This window comes from Lactuca virosa, chromosome 3 (assembly GCF_052849685.1).
Source record: "Lactuca virosa cultivar CGN04683 chromosome 3, Lactuca_virosa_CGN04683_v6, whole genome shotgun sequence".
NCBI lineage: Eukaryota > Viridiplantae > Streptophyta > Magnoliopsida > Asterales > Asteraceae > Lactuca > Lactuca virosa.
Window position 1 is genome coordinate 77,090,494 of NC_136428.1, and position 22,555 is coordinate 77,113,048.

Sequence of the window (22,555 nt, forward strand, 5' to 3'; positions counted from 1 at the left end):
TGTTATGTAAGTTGCATGTGATGATCAGTCGATTATATATTATAATTATGTGTGTCATATATATGTGACAGAATAGTGAAGTTGACAATAAAAACTGAATGTGTAAATTAACCTTAATTATTGAAGGGGCGGATATAAAAGAAAAAGTAGACGAAACCTAGAAAAAGCTAATACCAACCTTCTCATGTGACCTGTGTTGCCATATGTCATGTCGATTATTTATTTATTTATCTATATTATGTTGGTTCCCACTTCCCACCCACCACTCTCCTTCCATTCCCCATATACATGCATGGGGAATGACATGGATATGGAGAAGATAAGATCCTAAAATTAGTCTCATCGTCCGCTGCTTTACACCTCATTCTGATTAAGCAAAATAAACACCAATAAACTTTTGTGCATGATCAAACCATACGTAACTTTGAAATTAGAGAAACCCGACTCAGCATGTGCATGTCGACAGCAAAAAGTAGAGATGCACAACAAGAGGAAAGTAGTGGTCCAGAAAAGACTCAACGACCAATTAACCACAAAATAAGGATAACCAACTAAAAGTTGTAATAGCTATTCTTCCGTTTTTACATGCATATAAATAAATGTCCTCCTTCAATCAAAACACATTAACTTCACCACATTTAGCTTCAGAAGTAGCAACAATCAAAACAATATACCTTCAAATCACAACAAACACACATCAACTATGGATCACAGATCATCATCAAAACATGATACTGAAGTTGCGATCAAATCAACTAATAAGGGATTACTATTATCTAAACCTTATGAACCCTGTCACTCAATTTCTTCCACTTCTTCCAAGACCAATGGCACTGAAAGAGAAGGTAATTAACAAACCGCTTTATTTAATTGTCTTGTATTAATTCTCCAACCATGCATAATTAAATGTTCTCTATACTTCTTTCAGTCAATCTTATACTGGTCATCTTTTGTTAATATGCAGCAAGTTCAAGTCCCAAGTTAATTGAAATCATGAAACAGAAGTTGAGTCATGGTGCCCAAATGATTCAACTAGGCAGCACTCCAGGTAAAATCTTTAGGAAAATCTTCGGTATCAGAGAGGAAGAGAAACTGTTACAGGCTTCCCAATGCTTCTTGTACACTACAGCAGGTGTAATTGCAGGCATCCTTTATGTGTCTACAGAAAGGGTTGCGTTTTGCAGTGATAGGTCCCTTAAAACTTATTCTCCCACAGGCGAGCTGCTAAAGTTCCAATATAAGGTGTCAATCCCGTTAGGAAAGATAAAAGGAGTAAGAGAAAGCATGAACACGAAGAGGCTGTCATATAACTCATAGTCACATAATTCGCTGGAAGTGCCACGTTTTTCGTACCAGATCGCTCGTACCAAAACGCGGTACGATCACGTTCCGGGTTCGTTCGGGATCGCGTTTTAGATTGTGAAATTGACGTTCCGAAAATGAAATTGCTTCGTACCTGATATTGATAGGATCACGAATTCTGTGATTCTGATACACGTTTTGGAATCGATAGGGAGCATCGAACCAGAATTTTGAAAGTCTTTTACTGTAACTGATACAAAAACGAACGGCCCTCCACTCTTGAAGCATTAAAAATCGACTTTATTTTTATGCTATTCGGTTTTTACTTTGAGTTTCTGCACTTGATTTGGGTCTTAGTAAAGGAGGAGGGGAGGAGAGAAGAGAGGAGAGATGAGAAGCGATCCGACATAAAATAGAAGATAGGAAAAAAAAATAGCTTTTTCTTTCTTTGGTTGTAATTATACGCATGAATACAGAAAACAAGACTGTGCACTCAAAAGACTTTAAGTCTTAACACTCAACAGTCTGTAACAAGTCTACACGCATGACTAGAGAAGGACATGGGCTTCTACAGTGAAAATACTGCACCCACTTTTTAGTATTTATTAAGTACTTATGTATTAACTGTTATGTATTAACCAACTTTATATATATATAATCATACCGGATCGTATCGGAGTGTACCGAAATGAGCCTACCGGAGTGTACCATATATATATATATATATATATATATATATATATATATATATATATATATATATATATATAGGGTACATCGTACCGGAGCGTACCGCCACTGCCGCTGTTGCTTTTGGGGCTGCCGACGATGGGAGAAGGATCACAAAGAGTCACCGAGCCAAACACCCCTTTAATTCGTCATTGTGGTTTTAAAAAGCAGACGATGGGTGGAGAAAACCTAGGTAGCTGAAGTCAATGGTTACCATAATTATAGGATATTATTTGTGGAAACTAATTATCAAATTACTTATTTATCCTTATTTATTTATTTAATTAATTATTTTTATTTTAAATTTTGATTGGCCCACATTTATACCTGAACGTAGCTCTCTCTCTCTCTCTCTCTCTCTATATATATATATATATATATATATATATATATATATATATATATATATATATATATAATCATTCTACATAAATAAAATGAGAAAGAAATTTGTTTATTTAGTTTTATAAATAGAATTAGCATTGGGTGATTCTTGGTGGCAATTACAATTAAAGTTATTAAGAATTCTTAGTGAAAATGACATAATTATATGAGTTACTGTTATGTCGAACATGGAATCAAGAAATACAGTTACATTATACATGAAATTAATTAACTAAAGTATTAAACTTACAGAAAAAGTAGATACTCTCAAATTACTTTTTATCGGCTTTATATCACAAAAGGACCAAATCAACCTAAATTTTTGGTTTTTAAAAAGCTAATACTAAAATCACCGAAATGTTTTGGTTTGTGAAAGTTAACTAATTAAACAACTTATCGAACCGCACAAACCACATTCAAACCGCATAAACCGTCCGTATTAAACCGCACCGCTTAACGCATTTCTGAACGTTCGTGGTGCGGTTTCAAAAAAACTCTAACCGTATAACGGTGCGGTTTGCAGTTTTGACTCAAAACCGCATCGCGGACACCCCTAGTATAAACATTGTTTACTTTTTTTTTTGCATTGAATGCATTATCTGAACCTGAATAAATGGCTATTTTGCCCTCATATTTATAATAACAAATGACAAGTTGATGACATATCGTTATAAATTTAAAGTGTACATTATCAAATTAAATAATTTTTAAATGTAATTTAGATTAAAAAATATGATATTTAACTAACATTAAACATCATTTTAAATAAGTTCAATAATAAAATTAAATCAAAATATTTGTTAGAGTATATTACTTCTTTATGCTCTTTGTACACATACGAAGAACTCCAATTTTCTAGCTTGGAGAGTTGGAAAGTAAATAAACATAAAAAAATAGAACATGAAAAAAAAACTAGTCATTAATTTCTTCTCTATTGTAATTCATTAGTTTTAAATTTTACATTTTTAGTGAAACAAAGACACCATATAAATGTCGATTATTAAATTTTAACTCGTTTTAATTCATCGGTATTAATTTTTTTTTTTTTTTTTACTTTTGCAATTCTCATTAGTAGCGTGTAATTATAAACCTATTTACATTCATTCAATAAAAATAAATCTTAAAATTAACTAAAGGTGGAGCATGCTTGTTTGACGAGAGGGAGAAGGTAAGATTGATTTTTTTTTTTTTTTTTTTTTTGGGGGGGGGGGTGGGGGAGAGAGATGCTCTTAACAATGTGAGTGAAACTGTGGTTGTGAACTTTATGAATAATATTAGAGACATAGGAGATGATGACATAGCAGATTTTCAAACATTATTCATATAGATTTTTGGAATGAATCTGAAATAAAATAAGATAATGCAATTTGAGAGTAAGACATGTAAAAAAGGCAGTAACACTTTGGTCGATCGTTCAAAATAAGGAGTTTAGGGTTTGGGAAAGTAAAAGTAACTTTTGGATAGCAAAATATAGGCAGTGGCGGTGGCAGATCCAGGATGGAAGTTAACGGATGTCCGTTATACATAAAAAAAACATATAAAGTTATAAAACTTAAATTTTTTTTGGTAATTTATTGGTTTCTATAGCAAATAAATGTTAAAGTGAGGCTTTTTCTGCAAGAATGGGTGCCGGGGGAGGAGGGCTTAGTAAAACAAGAATTTTTAAAGGTTTTTTTAGTAATGTAAGGGTGGGACCCACATCCAAGTGGGTGCCCACTCCTAACATGCTTCCTTTGTCAGTGAGTGTAGGACTATCTACAAGGTGAAGGAGAAAGTTCTAATATTGTCGGATTGTCCTATATACACCTCTCTGTGAATGATATGTTCGGAGAATGAAAAAGAAAAATCATCATATATATGGAAATTACTCATTAGATGGATGCATATAATTGTTTCAGATCTTGGAAATTACTCATTAGATGGATGCATATAATTGTTTCAAATCTTGTATAGGCAATAATAACATAAATTTAAACTTCACAACCTCATATATTATCCACTCAATTCAAAAAGATATATTGCTTATCCAGTAAAAACATACAAACAAATATTAAAAATAGTTTGGATGTAATGTTTCTTATTGGAAGACATGCCATAGGAGAAAAGCAACATAAAATATTATAAGGATCAATTATGAAACTTTTTAAAACAAAAAGTAAGTTTTTTAATATAAAAAATGTAAAATAAAAATAACGTTGATGGGGTTTATATATAATAAAAAATAAAACATTGAATAGGAACTCATTATTTGTTTTTTTGGAGGCATCTTCAAAACAACCCATTTTTACAAAGGTTTTCTAAACAACATATACTCTATCCGGCACAACATGTTCTATTTTGGGACATAAATTGCATTAGATGATTGAATCATCATGTGTGTCATGCATGTCTTTTGTGTATTCATGACTTGGCATGCATGCATGGTGCATTTGGGTGCTTCAAATGAAGAAGATATCCAAAAAGTCTTACGTCAATAACCATGAACTAGCATTTATTTATAGGATAACAAAGCTAAATATTCCCACCGAGTTACACCTCAGTTTCATTGAATAAAATATATTTATTTATAAACCCATGCATATCGACAAAAGACATTTACATTTCCGCTTGCTTAGCAGGGTCATGTTGTGTAAGTTGCATGTGATGAACTGATGATCAGTTGCCATGTCGATTGTATATTATAATTATGTATGTCATATGTGACAGAATAGTCAAGTTGACAATAAAAAGTAAATGTGTAAATTAACCTTATTGAAGGGGCGGGTATAAAAGAAAAAGTAAAAGCAACCTAGAAAAAGCAAATACCATGTCATGTCGATTATTTATTTATTTATTATCTATATTCTGTTGGTCCCACTTCCCACCCACCACTCTCCTCCCATTCCCCATGGGCCATGACATGGATATGGAGAAGATAAGATCCTAAAATTAGTCTCATCGCCCCTGCTTTACACCTCATTCTGATTAAACAAAATAAACACCAATAAACTTTTGTGCATGATCAAACCATACGTAACTTTGAAATTAGAGAAACCCGACTCAACATGTGCATGCCGACAGCAAAAAGTAGATATGCACAATAAGAGGAAAGTAGTGGTCCAGAAAAGACTCAACGACCAATTAACCACCAAATAAGGATGACCAACTAAAAGTTGTAATAGCTATTCTTCCATATTTAGATGCCTATAAATGTCCTCCTTCAAAAATCAAAACACATTACCCACATCAACTTCACCACACATTAAGCTTAGCAACAATCAAAACAATACACCTTCTAGGCAAGCGAATCACAACAAACATACATCAACTATGGATCACAGATCATCATCAAAACATGATACTGGAGTTGAGATCAAATCAACTAATAAGGGATTACTATTATCTAAACCTTATGAACCCTGTCACTCAATTTCTTCCACTTCTTCCAAGACCAATGGCACTGAAAGAGAAGGTAATTAACAAACCACTTTATTTAATTGTTTTGTATTAATTCTCCAACCATGCATAATTAAATGTTCTCTATACTTCTTTCAGTCAATCTTATACTGTTCATCTTTTGTGAATATGCAGCAAGTTCAAGTCCCAAGTTAATTGAAATCATGAAACAGAAGCTGAGTCATGGTGCCCAAATGATCCAACTTGGAAGTACTCCAGGTAAAATCTTCAGGAAAACCTTTGGTATCAGAGAGGAAGAGAAACTGTTACAAGCTTCCCAATGCTACTTGTACACTACAGCAGGTGCAATTGCAGGCATCCTTTATGTGTCTACAGAAAGGATTGCATTTTGCAGTGATAGGTCCCTTAAAACTTATTCTCCCACAGGCGAGCTGCTAAAGTTCCAATATAAGGTGTCAATCCCGTTAGGAAAGATAAAAGGAGTAAGAGAAAGCATGAACACGAAGAGGCTGTCATATAACTATGTGGAGGTAGTGACTGTTGATGATTTCAGCTTTTGGTTTCTGGGCTTTGAAAATTATAAGAAGACATTAAGATATCTCCATCATGCAATTGGCCACGAATGCTTATGTAATAGATGTTGAAAACTAGTTCTTAAATTTGATGTACATTTTTCATGTAAAGTCTTATAGTTGTTTCCAATTTTTATAGTAGATCTACTTTCTCTAATGAGTAAAAGATGTATCTGTTGTTATATGATCAAAAAATGACGATTTTAGGGTGTTATAAGTTTAAATCCAAAGGTCATCTTGGTTTATCTAATACACTAGATGTGGCCCCAACAAATATTATTTAAGCGGTTCAACAAAATGGGAAGGTTGATTAAGTGGGTCAATATTATATTCATTGCAATTGGGCTTTAAAACGTGTACATTGTATGATAAACAACCTGTGTGGCAACTAAAGGTCATTATGATAAGATCATCACATGGACTATTGACAAGATGATGTGTCATAAAATAAAATAAAAAATTAAAGATGCAGACAACTTATGTTATAAACTATCTCATGACAGGCTTCAACTTTGCGGTGGCATGCAGTTCAAAGAAAGGAAAAAGATGCAAAAGGCTTTTGTTATTGTGTACTCATTTGCAACTCCCACACAAAACTAGCATATAATTATCAATTCTTTGCTTGTTTGCCATGACTAGGCAGAAAGTGAACAAATCACCAAGAATAGAGGTGTCCAACATGTGGTTTCTCAGTTTATGAGGATCCTTGAGATGGAGAGAAGCAAGAGCATGCTTTATCAGTAAACAAATCACCAAGGCCAATGGGCATCTCAAGAAGCAGATGAAGGAGAATCGGAGGAAGGAGATGACTCGGTTTGTTCCATATGGCCAAATCCATTTTTCGCATAAAAGCTAAACTATTTATGATATATATTCCTTACAATCTCTACTATCCTTCGACTCTATCACGCTTAGTCCTGCCACTTTGGCCGCACCTTTGGCTTCCATAAGATCCTTCATCATTCTTGCATCATCCCAGTTTTTTGCTTCAGCATATATGTTTGGAAGAAGTATGTATCTGAAAGATATATGTTTCAATCATCAATTTCTATACATATTAATGATATTATATATATGAAAAAGATTTAATAGTAAGAGAAAAATCGCCATACCGTCCACCATGTTGTGGTTCTAAACGTAGGAGGTACTTTCCCACTGCCTCCGCCACCTGTGCATTCCCATGAATCTTGCAACCACCAAGCAATGCACCCCATATGTAAGCATTTGGCTCCACAGGCATATTCCTTATGAGATCCAAAGCCTTCTCCAATCTTCCACCTCAAGATAGTAAGTCAATAACACAGCCATAATGCTCAACTTTTGGTTCGATACCATAAGCACCTTCCATGGAAGACAATAGTTCTTGACCCTCCTTTATCATTCCAGCATGACAGAAAGCAATAAGCATACCAACAAAAGTCATGTCATTTGGTGCCATGTCTTCTTTCTGCATCTGCTTGAATAGATTTTAAGAATCCTTGGCATGACCATGCATTCCCATGCCGATTAACATGGTATTCCAAGCAAGAATGTCTTTGGTTTGCATTGAGTTAAATATTTTTGAAGCTTCTGTAATGGTACCACATTTGACATATATATCTATCAATGCAGTGCCAACAATTAGGTTGATATTGATGCCTTGTTCACTTATATACAAATGCAAGTGCAACCCTAGATCCAAAACACCCGATTGACCAATGGCAGACAATGCACTAACAACTGTAGTCTCGTCTGCCCTTATTCCTGCTAATTTCATTTCATCAAATTATGCAAGTGTCTCATTTGGCTTTCCATTCTGTGCATAGCAAGCTAACATGGCGTTCCATGAAACCAAGTCTTTACAAAGCATCTGGTTAAAAATTTTAAGTGCATCCTATATGTTCCCACATACCCAACTAGCATTGAATTCCAAGAGACTATGTTTCTCTCAGGCATTTGATCGAACAGCCTCTTTGCTTCATCAAGATTCCCAACAATTCCATAGCCATTGATCATACTGTTCCAAGAAATCAAATCCATGTGTGGCATTTGATCAAACACTTGCCTTGCAAGGTCCATCTGGCCGGATTTTACATATGCATCGACCATTGAATTCCAACGAACAATATTTCTCTCGGGATGCGCATCAAACAACTTCCTTGCAGAAGGCAAACATTTAGCATTCGCATAAAACGTAATTAACGAACTTTGTATATAAAAGTCAGACTCAAAGCCACTTTTCAAGACATGGGTTATGGGTATGAACCAAAGTTCCAAATTCAGTACTTGAAGACACCGTACATGCCTTAATCACAAACGGGAAATTCATATTATTGGGTCCTACACCATTACGTAGTATTTGACGAAACAAGAAGATGGATTCTTGAGGCTGGTTAGGGGGGGTGCCGAACCCTCTAATGAGCGTATTATAGAGTTGCACAATAGGTTTGGTTGCTGATCAAATATGGTTTTAGTATAAGATAAGTTTCCATGAGGTGAAATTGCACAAAAAGACGCCAGCCTACACAATTCTGGAAGTGAGGTTTCATGAGGAATAAAGCCTTCATGAACGGTGATTTGAGCATGTATTTGTTTGAATTGCTTAACGCTTTTGCATTTGCTTACGAGGTAATCAAATTGAGGCTTCAACGATGAGCATTTGATGGCGAACTGATTGTTACTTATGAAAATAATAATAATAATAATCTTTCTTCCTAATAAAAGCCTCTCTAAGGTGCCACATGACACTCTTTTACACAGCCATTATGCCATGTGTCACCTCCACAGAAAATTATTGACTGCTTTTCCCGCCTTTACATTGCTTCAATTATCAATTACTCACCTCATACGATTAAGCAAATTAGTTTTAATCCAAAATTAAACTGCATTCAAAATTCAAAATACGTTTTATATATGTAAACACAACTTTCAAACTTAAATAGAGATATGCAATCCCTTAAAATCAGTTAATCATAATCTCCCAACTTAGAACTATCGATTCCCTCTTATTCTCTTCTTCATTGGCGTCTTCAAACCTGTCCTTCAAGAATTTTTCTGCATCTCTGTAAACTAAAAAACTAATGAAGGTATATCATTATTTTCAATCCATCCGGTTAGTCTACAACAAATAATTGTTGATTGTTTTCTGTTTATGTGATCTGCAATATGTTATTTAGTTTATTCCTTTTTTCTTCTCTTTTTGTTACCATTTTTCTTCTCCTTCTGTACTTTTTTCGAGGATTTGAGTTTCTTATATCATCTTACTTTTATAGAAAAAAAAAAAAGACCATTTGACTAATAAAATGGAAATTGACAGACTAGAACGAATTGGTTCCTTCAAAAGTAGTGGCCCATTCCATTAATGAGGGAAAAGAAACTTATTTTTTTTCATTGTAATTGGAATGGATCATGGAAAACCGGAATAGGAATCCAAGACTCCATTCCATGTCATGTTTGTTTCATTATAACCACTGTTATTATTAACATTGTAATACATCATTCTAAATCTTATATGCAGAAAAAAATTATAAGTAAAAAGAAACTTTAAATTTATGCAAAAAAATAGCATTGTACTTTGATAAAAAAAATCTGCAATGTTATCTTTCTTTTTCTTCAAATCTAATTAAAAGTATGATGTAATAAAAAATACAAATAAGATGACAATTTTGATTGTTTTGCCTCTACTAAAAACAACTACTTTATAATAAGACATTTATGACATATGTAATTTATTGCATCATTTGCCCCTTAAATTCTACATCTTTTACAGAAAAAACAAAAAATAAAAAATAAAAAAAACTTCAAAAGTATGCGATAAATAGCATTGTACTATCATTAATATTTTTTATGCCAGATTACATGGTCCATTTTTGAACGTATAATGTCTTTTCTGCATTTTATATAGAAAAATTTAATTAAACAATGAAACTTTAAAAAATATGCATCATATAGGATTGTACTTTATACAAATTTATTTTTAACAATTTTCCATAAGATAGTATGTTGTTTTGCTGTGTCACTGATTTTCCCCTAAAATTCTACATCCTTTACCAAAAAACATATAAAAAATAGAAAAAACTTCAAAAGTATGTAATAAATAGCATTGTACTTTCCGTAGTATTTTTTTATGCCGGATTACATGGTCCATTTTTAAAAGTACAATGTTTTCATGTGTGCCTATGTGTTGTAATGGAATACAAATATGGCAACAAATTTTGACTATTTTGCCCCTACTCTACAAACTGCTTTACAAAAGTCACATTTCAGCTTTATTATATTTTTTTAGCATTTTTTAAATAAAATTGAAGAAAAACAATGCAAATTTATAGAATATGCAAAATATATAGAATTGTAATTTATAAAAATTTGATTTTATAAAACTTTAATTTAAAATAATTCACGTTTCTGTTGTATTACGTTTCTTTTTTATGCATTTTTTATATAAAAATTAAATTAAGAATAAAACTCTAATATGCAGAATATAGCTTTGTACTTTATAACATTTTTATTGCATAAGAGTTTTTAACATTTTTATTAGTATGTTTTAGAAGGGAACATTCCCTTTAATGGCAATATACTTTAAAACCTTTTTTTTCTATTTACTTGATAACTTTTTTCATCATGTTGATGAATCCTACTTTCTTTCATTTTAAACCATTTAAATCTTATGATTATACCATTGTACTTTTAAGCCTTTTATAAGTTTTTTGCTATTTAAGCATTGTATTTTCAATTTTCAGATATTATGTAAACTTTTATTCCATGTAGATATGAAACACAATACAGTTATAAAATTTGTCATGGGAAGGTTTTATATAAAGAGTGTATACTGTATAATTAGTCTACCAAACATGTGCCGGGTTAAGAATTTTGCTTTTTCTCCATCAATATCCGTTGACTACAAACCAAATTTTCAAACTTTTCTTAATTTTTTCCTGTGAAAGCATTGTACTTTGAATCTTCATATACTATGGAAAATTTTATACCATGCAGATATTAAACACAATGCATATATATAATTTTGGATGTGAAGGTTTTTATGTGGAGTGTATAACGTAAAATTAGTCCACCAAGCATGATCCGAGTTAAGTTAGGTAATAATTCGTGTCCTAGACGGTTGACAACGTAAAACATGATTAAAACTTTGAAAACATAATCATTAACCCATGTTTTTTTTCGTAACTACAAACGTTAATTTAAATTAATATATAAAATGTTGTTTGAAGATATAAACAACATTATATATATATATATATATATATATATATATATATATATATATATATATATACACACACACTCTTATTTGTTTCTACTTTTTAAGGCTTGAATGCTTCTTTATGCATATTTCACATTTTTCCCCAATTTATGCAACAAACTGGTATTTTATAACAAATATGCAATCATTTACCATTGACCTGTAATATGTTCAAACAGTTGAAACATGTTTGCAAAATTCATGTCAGTTGCATAAATTGGTTGAAAAAACAAGTCAACATTGTTGCATAAAATGAAAAAAGAATCGACACTTTTGAAACACCGCTGCATAAAGAATCATTTAACCTTAATTTTAACTCCAAATCTGTTGATAAAAAGAAGCAAGGGAACAATTTAAACACATACATGAAATTAGAATCTGGAAACTAAACGAGACTATTCACAATCCACAAAATTTTCAAAACAAATAATTTATATAACTCAGTAATCTTTAAGGAATAAATTATGGCTATAAAAAGCAAAATTTTATATGCATAGTTTTCTTATAACCTAAAAAATCACAAGTTCATCTTTATGAAAATAACTTTCTCACCTGAAAAATCTCCTCTGGTATCATTTCTGACTTCGTGAGACGGATATGTCTATAATTGCTTTGCCGCTCCCTGCTTTCAGAAGCCTTTCTTCTTCAAGTTGACAAGTTTTTCGACTTCAAACTTGTAAATGATATGACACAAATCACAATCTGGTTTTTTTATGCAACCTGAAATAAACCCTAAACCCTAAACAAACCTGTGATGGCCGGAGAAGGGAGACGGCTACAGATGGGAGGCGACCAAACATAGGAGACGACGGACAAGAGGAGATTGACGGGTAGAGCATCTGACCCGGAGTCGATGTGAAACGTCGATGGTGTGGATGTTTGTTCGGAGTTTGCGACTCACCGCCTGGCGCTGGAGATGGAAGATTGAGGGGTGCGACGGTGAAGGTTCGTGTCGGCGATGACGGTGGACAAGGGAGGCCATGACGGCGATGGATGAAGGGGTGGAGATGGCGGTGTAGGAGGGAGGCGACAATGGAATTTTAGGAGTCGTGGTTTTGGAATGATTATGTATAATCATTGTTGTTTCTTTACTCTATAAACATGCCATTATATTTTTATCTATAGTCATTAATTAAACTATATATACTTTGTTTATTTTATTTTTCCTTTAATTTGCAGTATTTATTATGTATCGATTATCATAACAATTTATAAACTAATTTCTCTCTTTCATATTAAAAATTTATCATGGCATCATGTAAGTCTAAAAAGAAAGATAAAATTACATAACCCCTATATGGATAATAGAAAATACATTAATTTTTTTACTACATCCATCAAATTTATATTGCATCATAAAATCTCATGATTTTACCTTATAGTTTAATTAAATTTTTTTTTATCTATTTCACCCGTGGTGTCCACGGGTTATAACCTAGTAATATAATATCTCTCTATCTAATAAACTAAATCATATGTTCACGTGTCCCTTCAAAACATCATAATTCTGCAAAAGTTAAATACCCATTATACCCATACTTGGTTTCACATTGAATACAATTCGATATCAAATCCATATAACGCCCTGTTTTGTTTCAATTTTGTTTCCATTTTTATCGGTGATAACCGTTGTAGTCATTAACTCAAATTTTGCAGTCTGCACATACCCGATTAATAGAATGTTATTATGGAATCCGATTTCTTATATAGGGTATGATATCAATCAATCGATTACATTTAATTGAAATTATTATGTCAATTATTATGTCGATTTTATCATAATCTGCTCAATATATACTTGAAATATATGATATCAACGTTCCTTTACAGCATCGTGTTTCTAAGGTTTTGCATCATCGACAATTCAGTTTTCGGATATTCAATCACACAGTTCAATCCTTTTCGTAAGTTTCTGCTTTTCAATGTGTATATGTATTTGTTTTCTCCAACTAAATTGTATTCTGTAAGTCCCTGTCTCCCACTCATGGACAGAACATGGCGAATTTGAGTTAGCGTATTGAACTTTGACTGGAATGAATACAATTAAAACGATAATTGTTGTCCCTTCCCAATGTTCTCGCATGTTACTGCTGCTATTTATGTTGTTTAACCTATGATTGTTCTGTCTGTAAATGTTTACGGTGGTTGATCGGTCATTGCTTCTATTTTTCAAGTTATAAGTATGTGTAACTGGAAGAAAAATAACATATTAAGGCATTGTACTTCTATTTTTCATGTTATAAGTATGTTCAAAGGACGAAAATGCCCTCGCCAATATATATGTGCAATAAAATTCGAAAAAAAATACATATTAAGGCAGTGTAGTTTTCTTTTTCATGTTATAAGTATGTTCAAAGGACGAAAATGTCCTCCAATATATATATGCAATAACATAAGGAAACAAAAAAGTTTTTAAACAGTACAGTACAAAAAAATGGTATGTGGAAAGGACGAAAATGCCATCACCAACCTTATAGAATATAACTTTATAAACCTTGTGTCGTATCATGTAGTTCCATGGGATATGTGTGTCTATTGATGGTGTAAGAGAAACAAACAAATATATATTTAAAGAGTTTTATTACCAATACTACGTGTAAGAATACACGGGTTTGTTAAAAAAAATTAATATAAATTTTTGAACACCAACCAATTATTAAAATAATACAATACTTATAAGTAACAACTTTATTGTGTAAGTATATAAAAAATGTTGCTATTAACATGAAACTTTTAGTAAGTTTTTTTTTAAACACAAAACTGAGAAATCAAACGTAAAAAATGTTGATTGGAGTAAAGTTATTGACTGATTGGATATATATCGACCTGTTGACGAACACCAAGTGGATAGATATCGCCATATGTGACATTCCATTGTTTGATACCGTATGGATCTTCAGCGCCGGTAATGGCGATTTGGAAAGCACCGACATTGATAAAAACCACCAAATTAAGGCATTATCTTCATCGGCGATGGTTATTTACGCAAATACTTTCTCTCTATATTTTCGAGATAAGCGAAATCAGATTTGAGAAGATTGAAGTAAATGAGGAATTCAAGTGTCGTACAGAGTGATGGAGGTGCAGTTGCTTCTATTGGGAAGGAGAGGATTAAAAGAAAGGGGTGAAGATTCGAGAGGGTGATTAAAAAAAAAATTCCTTTTGCTGGGATTATTATTATTATTATTATTTTTCAAATGATTTTATGAGTAATATATTTCTACATTAATTATCAATGTCAATGTTAAATAATAAATAAAACAGGTTGTACAGACAGAAAGGCGAATTGCTTGGGGAAAAAGGGTGAATGAAAATATTGACTCGCTACACAGCGGTGCATCGTCATAGAACAGATTAATCATTATTTATTTTTAAGAGAAAATTGCAAATTTAGCCTAATACACTAATTACTTTGTGGAAAATAGCCAAAAAAATCCAAATTGCATTTTTAGCTACTAAAATTGCAGATAGGTATAAGCCATCTGCGATTTCGTCATGCCATCTGCGAACGTACAAGTGGCTAAAGCACAGACGTGCTTTAACCACTTGTACGTTCGCAAATGGTTTTTTTTTTCGTTGTATATATACCCTTTTTCCAGCCCAAAATCGCAGATGGACTATGTCCATCTGCGATTTCCTCTCGTTTCACCTGCGATTTTATGAATTTTTTTGTTTTTTGTTTTTTTTTTTTTTTTTTTACTACGAAATTTATAGGGTTTGACTACGAAATAACCTTATTATATATAAAAAATTTCAAGAAATTATTATTTTTGTTGTTATTTCGTTGTATATATACCCCTTTTCGGGATTGTTGATAAAATCGTCCATTGTGGATCTAAGGAAATCGCTAGGAGAGAGTTTCTCTAAAGAATAGTGAAAAATGAAGAAAAAAACGTTTTTATACTAAAACTCTACGAAATCACAGATGAAAAACACCAAATCACCGGTGGATTGTTCCATCTGCGAACGTACAAGTGCCTAAAGCATAGATGTGCTTTAGGCACTTGTACGTTCGCAGATGGAAATGCGAAATCGCAGATGGGCTTAATCCATCTGCGATTTTAAGGGCTAAATCTGTAATTTTGGTTTTTTTTTGGCTATTTTCCACAAAGTAATTAGTGTATTTGGCTAAATTTGCAATTTTCTCTATTTTTAATTACTATAAATTAATCATATTAAAAAAATAAAAATTAAATGGGCTAATTACTAATCTAGCCAAATTAAGAAAGTAATTAATTATTTTTAACCAAAAGTTAGGAATGGCCCAAAATAGCCCACGAAACCGTAGGTTTTAGAATCGTCTACTGTTTCGATAATTTCTCTATTGTTTCATGTTTAGTATTTAAAAAAAAATCATTTTGAAGATATAAAATCGTAGGTTTTTTTAAAACTTACGGTTTTCTCTCTATAAAATACGGTTTCCCAAACTGTAGTTTACGGTTTTGGGTTAAATCTACGGTTTTCTTTTTTTTTTTTTTTAATGAAAACTACGGTTTTGGGTTGAAGTCTACGGTTTTGGGTTAAAAAGCTACGGTTTTGTGCATTGTGGACTTGTACACCGTAGGTTTCGTAAGAAACCTATGGTTTTAATTTTTTTCGGTTTTTTTCAAAAAAAAAGTTATCCCCATATACAAAAACTACTCCTAATCAACAATACGGTAAAATTTTGATTAAAAATGGACGTATCTCGTTGTTCTTCGGGTGCTCTATTGAGAGAAAATAGTAGACAATGGAAGAAAAAATGAGGAAATAGTAACCTAAACTGAAAAAATAAGACATTATATACTATGGGCCAATGAGCCACGAAAGAGTAGTCCATTGCGACGAAAGAGTAGTTTTCGAAGGTTGACCGTCGTCAACCCTCGTTGACCGTAGTCAACCTTAACCTATCTACTATTTTGTGGGCTAGTTTTGACTAATGTGTTTTTTTTTTGCTAATTTTAGATAGGTAATTAGTATATTTGGCTAGATTAGTATTTTCTCCAAATTGAATATCTAATACTTAATTCTTCATATCCATCCTTCTATCATTTTTAAATGATGATGATTATAATTAAAATTTATTAATTTTATTAAATATAATAAGTGTCACAATCTTAAGTATGTATGAAGATAATAGGAGAAAAAAATAGAAGGATATTTATAAAAAAAAAATTAACATTTAGAAAATACTTGGTTTTAAAGAAATTGTATGAAAATTATATCATAATATAAAAAAAAAAGTTTAAAAATTTATAAGCAAAATTTAAAACATTGTATTAGAAAAACCTATAAAAAAATTTCTTTAAAATGTTATAATAAATTATTAAAAGTTTTAAAAAAAATTTAAAAATATTATTCATATATATATATATATATATATATATATATATATATATATATATATATATATATATATATGACCATTTAATTTGTTAAATGTGTTTACTTATTACAATTATCACCTGAGGTAGCAAGTGATAATTGTAATATGTAAATATATTTGACAAGTTAAATGATCAAATGTATACAAAAAACAGAAGTTTGCTAAACGTGAACAAAACGAAAAGATAATTACTATGACAAGTATTTTTCCCAAAAAAATATGCAAAAAAAAAAAATCAAAAGTATTAGTTTTGAAATAAGACAAAATTGTATAAATGATCCATATGGTTTACTAAAGGTCATAACTTTAATCTATGTTAATTTTTGTAACGAACATGGTCTTTTTGGTTTCTAAAACTTGCATGGTTGGTCCATAAGCCACATAAAATGATTTCTTTGCCCATTTTAATATCTTTTATCTTTTTTATTTAAGAAAACAAATAAACCCACCCATACTCCAAACACCACCTATTTCTCTGTTGCAGCTCTCAATGTTTCTATCTCGGTTTTTCTCTGTACTAGTGTCAACCTAAATCGGCGTAGATGCCTCCCATACAGTCGTTGTTGCCTTGTGATTAGTTAAATTGAAGATGAAAGAAGCTTACTTCAAACCTAGATTGAGTATCAATGACTGTGATTGGGATGTCATCAAGGAAGCAGTTCAAATCCAGATCGTGTATCAATGATTGAGAGGTAGAACATGTGAAACAATTTCAAGAACACTCCAACACAACCAATTCTAACTTCCTTTCATTTTCTCCTCCTTGATTAATGTTGAAGAGCCCTAACAAACTTCCTGTATTTCCCTTATTCTCCCAAGTTGCATTGCTTGGTTGTTTGCCACCATAAGCCTTCTCATTTATCCATCTTCGATGAAGTTTAAATCGGCACCACCGCTAATAATTAATTTATTTCTTCAAGTTACAGGTACGAGGTACCTATCATCTAATCATCACTAACTAATTCATTTATGGTTTGATTTTGACTTCTTTTTGTTGAAACTTTTATGATGAACTACAACCATTTGGATCTCTTCCAGTAATTTAAGATGTTGATTAAAATCTATTTGGTAAAAACAAAAAAACCAAAAACAACATTTTTTGTGACTCTTGCATGCGTATGTGTGTTTTACATGGGCGGGGCTCGTTTATAGTTTGGGCGAGTGTAACGCCCGCATTTCTCGCTAAAAATTAATATGATGATGTAATAGTTAGGGTCAACAATTGTAACCTATTTGATGTAATGAAAGAAGAAATATTTGAGTATTATATGATTTATGTGTAAGTTATGTGCAATATACGTGCTTATAACAATATAATAAAATAGGAATAAAATATGAGTCTAAAATAAAATAATAATTAGACCTAATATCTTTGAATAAAGTTGAAGTAGTCGTGACAAGGATTCCGGAGATATAAGGAACGTTGAAATCTGACTTATAACGAAGAAGTTATGACCCGTTGAAGTTTCGCGATTAAACCGGCACGACTCTGCGTAACGTAAAAAATAAATTTTTGATTAAATACTTTTTAGCCTTAGTGATCTAAACGAAAGTCATAGTAGTCATTAAACAGAAAGTGTGTATATAGAGAGTGGTGAGTCTAGAACGTAAAACCACATTGTTCACTATTGAATTAGACTATTAAAATATAAAGTATGGACTATAAAAACCAGACTTATATATATATATATATATATATATATATATATATATATATATATATATATATATTGCAGCGGCGAATCCAGGATTTAAACTCACAAGTGTCCAACGTAAATTAGATATAAAAATAAACTGGTCAAAAAATTATAGTTTCGAATCATGTTGTCAAGAATGCTACATAAGACAAATATAATATTAAATATTCAATTATTAACTTTAACATCAGAAAGAAAAAATAAACATCATAAAAACAATAAACGAATGAAGATTTAGTAATTAATAAACAAATAAATTATTAGGACTATTCTAAAATCTTTAAACAAATAAATTATTGGGACTATTCTAAAATCTTTGATCAAAGCTATATATGGTATATAATTATAACCTATAAAAATTACCAATCATTTAAAAAAACGTTGGAAATATTGAAAACAAAAAAGAATATCCAACTAAAATGAGTAAAATTGATTACATTATACTCAAAAGATAAAATACTTCTAGTCTAGTTATATTCAAACTGGTGCTTAGTACATCTATTATACTTTATATTTTTTAGATTAGGCTACTAGATATTGACGTGTTGCTTTATACTTATTTGGATATCTCTACACATAAATTACTTTCAAATCACAAAGTAAAAAGTGAAACCTGATACATGGAGATAAAGGAGGCTAGTCATCGGACAAAGTGGAGAAGTAGGCGTCCGATTGATCCCCGATCGACATAAATTGACAGAGAATTGATGGAGGTGGGTGAAGGTGGACGGAACCGTTGAAGCAACCAGAGACAACAAATATCCGATGGAAATAGGCGGAGATGGGCCGACCTAAGTGATACTACCGTCAACAAATCTTAGCACCGACAGACAAATGTTGAGGACGGCGAACATCTTCCGGTGACCTAAATTTTTTTTGTAAATTTTGTTTTTGGGGTTTTTTCATTTTTCAATCTTCTCTTAATCTTCCCTATCTGTGATATTATTTTATTTTATATTTTGTAATTTTGAAAGATTAACATTATATGTATGATATTTATAGAAAAGGTTTTTTTTGTCATCCACCGTATCCTCCTGAAATGTCGGTAACCATATAGAAATTTTGTTAATGAACATATGTTTCTTTTGTGGTTCACCACGGGTGTCCTTATTGCTTTTTATAGGCGTCCATATGAAAATTTTCATATAATCACCAAAAAAAATCCAAAATCAGGGGTGTCGACAATCTTGACTATAATGTAGCATCGTGTGTCCTTTTTTTATTCTTCTAAAATACTAAGGTAGGGTAGTTCACTAAAATTATTTAAGATAGGTCACCGATTTTAATTGTACATACCTTGTTATATAGAAAAAAAAATTAGGTGGGTCAAATGGCCCACCAAACCTAAACATACCCTCGTCACTGCATATAGAGAACGTCTAAATCTGACTTCATTAGAGGAAGTTATGATTTTTCTAAGATTCAGCGTAGCAGTATACAATTCAGAAGTTGAATTTTAGATCGGTAAATTTTTAGCCAAAACAATCTAAACGAGAATTGAAGATCTTGTTAATAGGAGTCCAACGATATAAAGACAGTCAAAAACGGACGTCGGACGACAAAGTTATGAATTTTTAACGGACTTTAACTGTCTAAGCCTGTTAAAATATAACTCTAAAAATAAAGTCAAAATTAGTCAACGGAGTCTAAACAAAAGTTGTAGATCTCGTCGATAGTTACATGTGGATATAAATAACGTCAAAAACAGAGCTCGCATGCGAAAGTTATGAGTTTTACAAGATGATTAATTTTCGGATTAAAAAGGGTGCGACACGTGTCGCGATCTGGCACACACCTTTCTCTCCACGGCTTCCTACCAGATGCTTACACCTGTCCCCATTACGCCCAGCGTAATTTGGAGTACGCCCAGCGTACTGGCCTCATAGAAGCCTATAAATAGAACACGAATTTCACCCATTTCTCCACACCTCTTCATTCCAATCTCTCCCAGACCCCCCCCCCCCCCCAAGGTCCCTAGGCCTTATTCTAGCACTTCCTAAGGGTTAGTAGCAAAGATCCGGAGCGTCAGAAAGCCTTGAGAAGTAGACCTTTCGGATTAGAAGTTTTGCTTGCGCAAAGTCTGTTTTTCGCTAAACCACATGTAAGTTGAGTTATGTTTACCGTACTTTAAGTATAACTTATGTTTAAGTTCATTATCGTTATTATGAACCTATAAACAAGATTTATCAGTGATTCCAAGTCGTTATACTGATTGATCTACTTACACGGATAATGATAAGGCTAGATTTAGTGAGGTATTTAAAGTGGGTTTTCCAAACAATATACTCTATATACCAAACGGATCCTACCTCTGATATGATCTTACATGGTTGTCCCTTATCAGCTATAGATCAGTAGACTTTGAATTAATGATGAATCTAGACTAATAATTAGTCGTAAGAGATATTAGACTAAGACTTAGTGATAACGATAATGATACTAGGTTGCGTCAAAAGAAAAGATAGTTGCTAGAAGCGAAACGTTGTCCTAGTTTCGAGTCATCACATTAACAAGTGAGTGCATAGTTACTTTCATCTTACACATAGATATGAGGTATTTAAGATAAATTACATGTTATATGTGCCTTTTATCTGTGCTCCTGATATCTATGCTAGATGAATGATTTATACATGTTTTACTTAATTTAAACTATATATGTATTTTTATACCTATAAATATATTGGTTAAAGATAGGTAGATGAAAGATGATATAAATGATGACAGATGAAAGATAAAATAGATGATGAGAGGCCTTGACTTTAAATATGATATAGTCGTCTAGCGGAGTATAAATGACGACCATGGACTATTCTAGACAGTTTATTGGAACGCTAGCAAGCTCGCAACCTGTAGGTGTTTTTAAACTAAGTGTTAACCAGGTGTACTCTTTCCCCCCATGGTTGCCTTACGAACATATATTGCTAAGGAATCCCCTAAACATTATTGTTTATCCCAAAGATAATCCTTAGGATAGGTCCCTTGAATTAGATGCTTTAGGGACAGAAAGTGAGGATAACAGGAATGTACTCCATCCAGTAGGTGTTTTTAAACTAAGTGTTCAACAGGTGTACTCCATCCACCCATGGTTGCCTTATGGACATATATTGCTAAGGAATCCCCTAAGCATTATTGTTTATCCCGAAGATAATCCTTAGGATAGGTCCCTTGAATTATATGCTTTAGGGACAGAAAGTGAGGATAACAGGAATGGGTAATCGGGTTGAATGAGTTGATGAAAATAAAGAATTTAATTATTATGGGTTGAAAACCCTATGTGCTCACCAGGATCCCAAGCCTAAGCCACTCAATTTCTTGTATTATAGGTAGTGGCACAAGAGCACAAGTGTGATGAACAAATGAGAGATTTATGGATTATAGGCCAGTAGAATAATAGATGTTTGTAAGGCATGTACTATTTCCGTTTATGCTAATGTAGTGTATTGACGATGACATCTCAACGTTTTAATATAATTAAAATACATTTATTCGAAAATGCTTTGATAATATCTTTATTACATTTTGGGAACAAATTTCGCAATATTATACTTCAAAAGGATACTCTGATTTTAAATAAAGCATAAACAAAACAGTCTTTTCTAGCCGTGAAATTGGGGATGTCACAGTTGGTATCAGAGCATTAGTTTAAGCGAACTAGGAATTTGTAGGATTTACTTAAACTTAGAATGCTAAGCGATGATTGTGAGATGAGTGTCTGCTATATTTAGGAAGTATACCTGATGTAACAACCCGAATTTTATAGAAAGTTTTAACTTTTATTACATATAAAAATCAACCATAATTGTTTCCAAAATAATCCCATTACATAACCATAGTGTTTCAAAAGATCAGAGTATCAAAAACTAGATGCAGAATT

General features: G+C 32.1%; 1 protein-coding gene and 2 pseudogenes across 2 annotated transcripts; 2 read left to right on the top strand and 1 right to left on the bottom strand.

Annotated features, from left to right (window-relative positions):
- Positions 1-703: 703 nt before the first annotated feature.
- Positions 704-1,317, top strand: LOC145163698 (GEM-like protein 6 pseudogene; annotated as a pseudogene).
- A 4,273-nt stretch (positions 1,318-5,590) lies between these two features.
- Positions 5,591-6,628, top strand: LOC145166034 (GEM-like protein 7). The gene is made up of 2 exons (XM_079084964.1): positions 5,591-5,866; positions 5,986-6,628. The coding sequence occupies exons 1-2, from the start codon at positions 5,605-5,607 to the stop codon at positions 6,453-6,455; spliced, it is 732 nt and encodes a 243-aa protein (XP_078941090.1). The 5' UTR covers positions 5,591-5,604; the 3' UTR covers positions 6,456-6,628.
- Positions 6,629-6,693: 65 nt separating this feature from the next.
- On the bottom strand, positions 6,694-9,209 carry LOC145163699 (pentatricopeptide repeat-containing protein At5g15300 pseudogene; annotated as a pseudogene). The gene is made up of 3 exons (XR_013739716.1): positions 9,205-9,209; positions 7,496-9,111; positions 6,694-7,401 (listed from the first exon to the last, which is right to left on the bottom strand). The product of XR_013739716.1 is annotated as a pentatricopeptide repeat-containing protein At5g15300 pseudogene (transcript).
- Positions 9,210-22,555: the final 13,346 nt, after the last annotated feature.